Source organism: Euprymna scolopes, chromosome 7 (genome assembly GCF_053919585.1).
Source record: "Euprymna scolopes isolate OS-2025 chromosome 7, ASM5391958v1, whole genome shotgun sequence".
Lineage (NCBI taxonomy): Eukaryota > Metazoa > Mollusca > Cephalopoda > Sepiida > Sepiolidae > Euprymna > Euprymna scolopes.
The window spans coordinates 26,755,902-26,765,264 of record NC_136488.1 but is presented as its reverse complement, the minus strand read 5'-3'; the positions used below and the strand labels follow the sequence as shown (position 1 = coordinate 26,765,264).

The following is a 9,363-nucleotide window of genomic DNA, read 5'->3' as shown; positions in this document are numbered from 1 at the left end:
AACATGTGAAAAGTGTAATCACTCAGCTGAAGATGCTCTTCTGTGAGCAAGGTCTGCTGACAGAGATTCTGATGGATAATGACACTGCCTTTTTAAAACTTTCCTAGATGAGTGGAGAATCTGTCTTCAATTCTGCTGTGCATACATCCCTCCGGTAATGGCGTCATCAAGCTGTAAAACGGATCATAGCCAGAAAATGGTGTATTATATCAAAAGCAATATATTCATACAATGTCATGTCAAAGAATGATATTTCCTCTGCTACAGCACTTGTCAACATGCTCTATTGGTACCGCTATTGGTATCCGCTGAAACAGATCAATGGAAAATCAGCACCAACACATAATTAACAGCGGACTATCTTTAATATGGGTGACTAAGTGTGGATAAAGGTTCCTCACAGATGACGTATCAACAAGTATGGAGTGGAACGTGTGACTGGAATTATCAGTACACAGAACATATCAGTCGACGGAAACTCATGTCATGTGAAAGATCTGCGACCCATAGTGCGACCAGGCCTGCCAATGATCTGTTCTGGCATGTCTTCATCTGATGGCTATTTCAATGACACTTCAAATAGAAACCTAGTAACTGTACCACTGAGAAGAAGCACAAGGCACAAAAGACCATCTCCTAAATGCTTCCTGTGTGATCATAAGATCGGGTGGGGGTAGTTATAATGTTACAAACAACTTCACCTCAAAGAAACAAAAGAGGTCAAACTCTAAGGGAAGTGAGGCAGTATTTTGCTCATGTTTGAGCAATAGGCTATAATTTTCCAAACTCTATAGAACAAAATTAATATTATAATTTCTGAAACTTAAAAAAAAAAAAAAAAAAAAAAAAAAAACCACCAACCATTGACTTTTTATTCAGAGTGGAGGATTTCTTTTCAAATTAATTTCTGGTCAAGTGTAAGTCTGAGGTGATTGTCTGACTTGCTAGTTGCTTTCATCTCACCACTTGAAATAGTTTCGTCTAGCATGTTTTGCATTCACTAACTTTTGTGCTATGGGACAGAAGTACATCATTTAGATACGTGTGTGTATAGACGAATAAATACACATTGGTCTTTATTACAGTGTGGGAAATGTTGCTTTCATCTTTATCAATAAATGATGATGATATTGGAGTTCCCATGTGGTAGATTAATGAGAGGACAATATAGCAATTAAAACATCAAGAACTTCTCTTTTTACCAAATGACAAATGGATGTAATTACCTCCCTTGATTTGAACTCATCATATATATTACATTATATTTTGACCCCCTCGAGGTTTTTTGGATGCATGGATCTTTAACAAGTATATCATTATATCAATATTGAAATCTAATCAAATTAAAATAGCATATGTCAGTAAGAAAAATTAAAATTTAGGTCTTTTTGGAATATTGCACAAAACATGAAACATGTTTGATAAATTTGGATTATTCAGACTTATTGTTCTTATTATGCTGATGTAATCTCTGACGTTCTTCAGGTGCATCTTGTCGAATTTGGAAATGTGTATGGAATTTCAAATGGAATCATCATCTTTAGTTTAACGTACATTTTACATTCTGGCATGTGTTGGATGACTTTTAGCAATGAACTTCCAAACTAATTTATCTCTGGCCAGGTCATTATTTATCCCTTGTTTTCTCAGCTAGCTTTCTTTCCATCAGTAATGATCTGGTAGAAATCTTAAATAATTTGTTATTCCGTTCTTTATACTGAAGATTGAACCTTCACATCTAGAAGACTGCCACTTAAAACTGGTTATTTCTTCTTCTTCTGCTTCTTCTTCTTCTTCTTCTTCTTCTTCTTCTTCTTCTTCTTTTTCTGTGCCACCATCATCATTATCATTATTATTTTTATCTCTACTATTATATAAAAGTCACTTTGTGTGTGCGAGAGAGAGAGAGATAGAGAGAGGCAGAGAGTTCCTTATAGGTTCTGGAACTGCTGAGCCTATCTTTTGCAAATTTCACATAAAGATAATTTATATGTCTGGCAGTGTTCTTAGGTATATTTTGTACAGAATATCATCCGATACGTAACGAAAATTGAAAAATCCGATCCTAAAAATAGTTTTTCTTTCTTATAGATAAGAAAGAATTTTTACAGGGGGATATTTTAGGTTGCACCGGCAAGGGGGATAATAAAATCTCAACAAATAATTTCTTTTTAGAAAACGACCGCTTTCCTGACATCTGGATATATAGTAGTAGAGCATTCGACTACTGATCGAATGATTCCGTGTTCAAGCCCAGGTGTATCTCACCATTTTAATTTTTTCTTATTAATGAATTTAATCTATAATATAATATAAATTATATATTATATCTATAATATAAATTCCGGTTTGGCGATGGGCACAACAACAAAGACGTCATGATCTTTTTTTTCACATTCTTTTCCTCCTTCATGGTATGGGTTTGAGCCTGCCCGCCTACTACCACGTTTTTTGTTTTTGTTTTTTGTTTTTTGCTAAACACACACCTTCAAACACCTGGGCAACGCCGGGCACTCAGGCTAGTTTACAATAAAAGAGGTACCCTTTAAAATCGCCGCAAATCATTTCTTCATTTGCATATTTTAAAACTAAACATTAATCAGAAGTGAGTTTTCACGGCATTCATTGTCAAGCTTAATTTAAATAAACACAGACGGAATTTGATGAACGACATTATCATTATTATATATTTTATTTATTTATTTATTTTTTTTTTGCAAATTATTCCATCGGGCAAATTATTCCTCGTAATGCATAATATTCAATAGAGGACTGATTCTATAATAATCTGCATAAATTAAAATATCATGTTTAAGCGTATTGTAGGACCGGGTAACGCCTGGCGTCCAGCTAGTTATTATTAAGAAGAAGAAGAAGAAAAACATCTGAAATGAGAATAATCGTTTGAATGATATGGATTATAAATCCTCTGAATTAAAGTGTGTTTAATAAAAAAAAAAAATTTTTTTTTTAAACAGTTGGAATAACATTTTACCTGTTTGCTTTATTTTATAAATTCAAAATAATTTTTTTCAAAAACAAAAAAAAAAATAGATAAAATGCTCTATTTTAAAGAGACACATAAAAGATAAGCACTTTTTCATCCATTTTAAAATCCTGTTCAAGCTGGTCGTCAAACTAATGCTGTCTGAGTGGATTAGTGCTTCAAAGATTTTTGCCTTAAGTTTGTGTACGGGTCTGGTGGAATTATACAGGGTGGAGCAAGTTCGATTCCCTCACTTTGTAGAAAGTCCTGTAGAAAGAAACACAAAAGTTAAATCAAGAAAGTGAAAAAAATATTGAGCATCAATTATGATTAAAAGGCTGGAAACAATCTCAAAGATTGCTTGAAATTCAATGTGGAATTGGAACCAGCCAGACCATAATGCTGCTGACATATGCTAAAATACTGATAAGAGCCATGAAATATTAAGATTTACTGTCATTTATTTTATTGAGTAGAACAAGCCAATTCTCAATAATAATAATAATGAGGGTCAAGGATGATGAAAAGACCAAGGAGAGAAAGCGCTAGCCAGACCTCCGCTGGTTGAGTGTAAAGAAGACTGGGACCTTAGGGAAGCTTATTGCCATCCAAATTCCAGTGAAAACCAATGGTCGCTGCCAATGAGAAATCAATGTAACTTTTCCTAGTGAGTAAATGATAATAATAATAGAAGAATAAGACAACAACAACAACAACAATAAGACGACAACAACAATAAGACAACAACAACAACAATAACAACAACAACAACAATAAGACAACAACAACAATAAGACAACAACAACAACAACAACAACAACAACAATAAGACAATAACAATAAGACAACAACAACAACACAACAACAATAAGACAACAACAATAAGACAACAACAATAACAACACAACAACAATAAGACAACAACAACAACAACAATAAGACAACAACAATAAGACAACAACAACAACGCAACAACAATAAGACACCAACAATAAGACAACAACAACAACAACAACAACAACAAGACAACAACAACAACAACAATAAGACAACAACAACAACAATAAGACAACAACAACAATAAGACAATAACAATAAGACAACAACAACAACAATAACAACAACAATAAGACAACAACAATAAGACAACAACAAAAACAACAACAATAAGACAATAACAGCTAAAATCTAAAAGAAAACGCTTGAATGCGTAAAGTAGGCCACATGACCTAATGTTCTATTGTTAGTCCCCAGACAACGCTAGAACCTAATCATGAACGATTATTATTATTGGTCCAATGGAAGAAATGTATGTTTCCCTGTTTGGCCAGATGTAAACCCAAGAAAGATTTTATCCATTCCTTTGTGTAAAGAACTGTTTATTTGTAAATGGTTATTGCCTGTGTTTGTTGAACAGTATCTATAATTTATGCATACTTAAAAATATATATGTGCATACACACAAGACGTCATCACTAGTCCTATGACAATACAATATTCTTTTCATTATTTTGACTCTTGAGTATCAGTTAATGTCATATGCTTTTAGATAGAGTGATGTGGTTTTCGATTGATTAACTGTGTCTAACTTTGTCGTATATATACTCGAGAGTCAAAACAATGAAAAGAATATTCTGTTGTCATAGCCTTAGTCATCATATATAGTTATGAACTCCATTAGATGTAGAACTAGAGATCACAAACACTTTATCTCATATGTATATATATATTAATATATATATATTAATATATATATATTAATATATATATATATATATATATGTTAATATATATATATATGTTTTTTTACATAGGCTTCACCACTTATCAAGGCCCAAAGACCACTCGAGGATAAGGGTTAAGAGTGTATAGTAGTCAATTGGACAATATAGTAATCGTTAGTAATAGAAATTCGGTAAATTTGTTAACTTAAGTGGAACGGTCATCAAGAACTTGTTTACGTTGGACTTGACAATCAGATTGTAGTCAGCTGGAAAGCAGGAAAACAGAGGATAGTTCCACAGGCGTGCAGTTCTAAGAAAGAAGCTTTGTTCATAGAATGTACGTTTAGGTTTAGACACAGATAAAGAGTGGGGGGAATTATTGATAGTGTTTTCAACTAGACGAGTGTTTCTTGTGAAAGTTTGGCGAGAGGGGACCATAGATTGAAGCTCAGTCGAGCACTTGCCATGAAAATAACGATGAAGCAGAGATAAACTCACAACATCTCTTCTGTGAGATAGAGGTTGCAGCGAAGAGAAAAGGACATCTCCTACGAGTCTACAAAGTCTATTTTGAACTCTATCAAGGCAGGATAAGTCCTTTCTAGCAGCTCCTGCCCAGATGTGGGAACAGTACTCCATGCATGGACGTACCTGGCTCTTATATAGATAGAGAATTGCATCAGCAGTGAGATATCTACTGGATCGATAGAAGGATCCCACCATTTTTCCAGCGGCCTTGGCAACAAATTTGATGTACGTGTTCCATTTCATATCAGGAGAAGGGCCAAGCCCAGAAGCTTGTCAAAACATGTGGCCTCGCCAAGACGAGAGCCATTCATTTCAATTGATGCCAGATGGGGATCAGAATGTTGATGATGTAAAGATAAAAGCTTAGTTTTAGATGCATTAAAAGTAACCAGTCACTCCTTTCCCCATTGTACCACATGCTCAAGATCAGAGGAGAGAGAATCAGAGGGAACTTGGTTGTTTACAGTCTCAGATGTGCTACCATAGATGGTAGTGTCATCAGCATAAATGTCTACTAATGATGTAAGGATGTGATTTGGAAGATCATTAATGTAGATCGGGAAAAGAGTTGGGCCCAGGGTGGACCCCTGAGGGACTCCAGCATTAATACTGTGAGCTTCTGATTTTTTCCCATCAACTACACCTCTTATGAACCTACCAGAGAGAAATGATTTAATAATTGAGAAGACATTTCCCGCTATACCATAGCTGGAGATCTTGTGAAGTAAACCTTTATGCTATACCCTTTCAAAGGCGTTTGATATGTTAAGAGCAATTACTCTAGAAAGGTTGCCTCTGTCGAGGGATTCGCTAATCATATTGGATATAACTGTAAGCACATCTGCTGTAGATCTAGTAGAATGGAAACCAAGAAGGTTATTTTTGCTGAGATGGTTGATTTCTCTGTTTAACACATATTCCAGCAACTTACTCATGATGCATAGGAGACTTATTGGCCTGTACTGAGAGGGGGATAAGTGATCACCAGAATTCTTGAATAGAGGGCATACTGATGAGATTTTCCAGGGTGATGGGAAGCAATTCTCCTTGAGACAACGTTTAAACAGTTTTGTAAGTATGGGCGCTAGTTCTGGTTGAATTTTTTTGAGTACTATAATTGGAATACCGTCAGGGCCGGTTGCTTTACTGAAATAAAGGTTTTAATTAGCTTGGCAAGATTACCTTAGGTCCATTGATGATAGTTGGGATAAAGCACACGCTTCTGTTCAGGAAACCCCGTGTATCGCTTCATTGCAGGTCAATATTTTTTAATTTTGAAATTGCTATGAAATGCGGAGAAGTGAAATTTGGTGCACTGAAAGAGCATAACAAGGTTACTTATTTCCCTGATTTTTGTGGAATTTAAACAAATATTTGGAAAGTTATGCTAATTTTTTTATTTTCTGCTAATTTTAAGTGTATATCACTTTATTGCAAGTGTTTAAAAATGTATATTTTCGGTAATAAAAGAATATTCTAACTTCATATTCCTATTTATATGAAATAAAGAACCTATCCAGCAACAATTTTAACCAAAAAAGAACGAATTTCACATTATTTTATTTAAGGAAATATTTATTTATCAACTTAACTCCCATGCTTCAAAATCATTTTGAATAGCTTCTTGTCAACTGATGATCAATCGGCGGATTTGAGACGATATAATACTATAGGAAACTTCCAAAATCTTCCTTCAAAGTTCATAATTCGACGAAAATTAAACACCTCCTTCATAAATTTTCATCTTTATCATTGACCAGAACTGCTCAATTGAGTTTATATCTGAGAACAAGGTGGCCATGTCATCAAATTTCTCGAATAATGCCCGATGACTTAAGGTAGGATGTCATAGCCTTGGCTGAATGGGATGGCGCATTGTCGTGCATAAAAATCAATTTGCGATGATGCCAATGGAAGGTCATCAAGCCATGGTGACAAATGCTCATTTAAAAATAAGATATAAGACTGGTTTGTTAGTTTGACACCTTCTGGCACTCGAGATGGCCCAATTAGTTCATCGCAGATTATTCCAGCCCAAAACATGACACCTCCACTTCCCTGTTGACGAGGGAATCGATGAGGGGTAAGGAATCCAAGAGCTCCAAACTTTGGCCCACCCATCTGGTCCATCAAGAGTTTCTCTGGCCTCATCGGTGAAAAGAATATTTTCAAAGCTGGTTTTCATGTATTTCTGAGCCCAAGCCAAACGTTTTTCTTTATGAGTTTGGTTTAAAACAGGTCTTGCTATGGGCTTAATGCTTCTTACAATTTCGTTTAAGACATTGTAGTGTGTCTTTCTGGTATTCCAGTCTTGTAGAATATAGCAGTACTGTTGCTTCCCAGCTGCTTGATAAATTGACAACGAATTTTTCTAACATTACAAGCAGAAACTGATTTTCTTATGTTTCTTTATGTTTCTTATTTTCGTTTGATGTTTGGATTTTCAATGAATGAAAACAATGTTCTTCGATCTCTTTTATGCTCCTTGGCTAAATCTATGAGAAATAAATCTTCTGTAAAGTCTGCAACAACACGTTCCTTTTCACTAGCTGTCAATCGACCCTTTTTAGGCATTTTGGGAGACCTGCAATAAAGTGATACACACTTAAAATTACCAGAAAATAGACAAATTTGCATAATTTTCCAAATATTGGTTCAAATTCCACAAAAATCAGGGAACTAAGGCACCTTGTTATGCTCTTTTAGTGTACCAAATTTCATTGTTCTGTGTTTCATAGCAATTTCCAAATTAAAAAAATATTGACTTGCAATAAAGCGATACACAGGGTTTATATATATACATATATATATATATATAAAGCTGAATATCTGTGTGTGTGTGTGTGTGTGTGTGTGTGTGTGTGTGTGTGTGTGTGTGTGTGTGTGTGTGTGTGTGTGTGTGTGTGTGGTCATGAACAGGCTCCTATATGGTTGACTATTATAGAATTTTTTTTTGATTTGATTATATACAGAATTAAGAAGTATGTCATTGAAACCGCCTGTCTTCCATACTTCAGGAGGTATGTTATATTGATATATGGAGGGAAGGATGCATACTTCCCTTCCCCAAGAAGGGTGACCTAAGCATACCAAGCAACTACAGAAAAATAACACTCACTCCAATTGCAGCAAAAGTCTACAATGCCATGCTTCTCAACCGTATCCAACCAAAGATCGAAGAAGTGCTCAGGAAGAACCAAAATGGATTTAGAAAGAATCGCTCTACTACTAGTCAAATACTTACTGTTAGGAGACTGATTGAAGGAGTCAAATCAAAAAACATTGAGGCAGTCATGATCTTTGTAGATTTCTCCAAAGCATTCGACTCTGTACATAGAGGAAAAATGGCCAGCATATTAAAAGCATATGCCATTCCAAATGAAGTCATTAATGCTATCATGATGCTATATGAGCACACTCGAGCAATGGTCAGGTCTCCAAATGGGGACACTGAATTTTTCGACATCCGCACTGGGGTTCTACAAGGAGATACTCTTGCCCCTTTTCTTTTCATTGTCTGTCTTGACTTTGTACTTCGCACCTCTGTTGATATACACAACATGCTAGGCTTCACCCTAAATGAATCCAGAAACAGACGTTATCAATCAGCACACATAACTGATGCAGATTACGCAGACGATATTGCTTTGTTTGCGAACAACACTGCTGATGTACAAACACTGTTACGTAAGCTAGAAAAGTCTGCAAATGACATTGTTCTCCACATAAATGCGAGTAAGACAAAGTTTATGACTTTCAATGTGAAAGGAGAGATCAGGGATTTGGTTGGATCAACACTGAAAGAAGTCGCTGAGTTTATGTATCTGGGCAGCAACATAGTTTCCACAGAGAGAGATATCGGAATTTGCATCTCAAAAGCATGGACCGCATTGGATGGGCTACATTCAGTATGGACTTCGGGACTGGCTGACAAACTGAAAAGGCAGTTCTTCAGGGCAGTAGTAGAGTCTGCCCTTGTTTACGGTGCTACAACCTGGACACTCACCAAATGATTGGAAAGAAAACTAGACAGCACATTCACCCGTATGCTAAGAACAATATTAAATATACCTTGGCAAAATCATCCCACGAAGCAGCAACTTTATGGCAACCTATCTGCCATAT

At 35.5% G+C, this 9,363-nt stretch overlaps 1 protein-coding gene across 2 annotated transcripts in view; it reads right to left on the bottom strand.

Annotated features, from left to right (window-relative positions):
• Nucleotides 1-2,984: 2,984 nt before the first annotated feature.
• LOC145279665 (EF-hand domain-containing protein 1-like) overlaps nt 2,985-9,363 on the bottom strand; it is a 208,936-nt gene continuing 202,557 nt past the window's right edge. For both annotated transcript variants that reach the window (XM_080130919.1, XM_080130918.1), the window contains exon 5: nt 2,985-3,253. In XM_080130919.1, the coding sequence (XP_079987045.1) occupies nt 3,158-3,253 (96 nt within the window). In that variant the 3' untranslated portion in view covers nt 2,985-3,157. The remainder of the gene's footprint in view (nt 3,254-9,363) is intronic.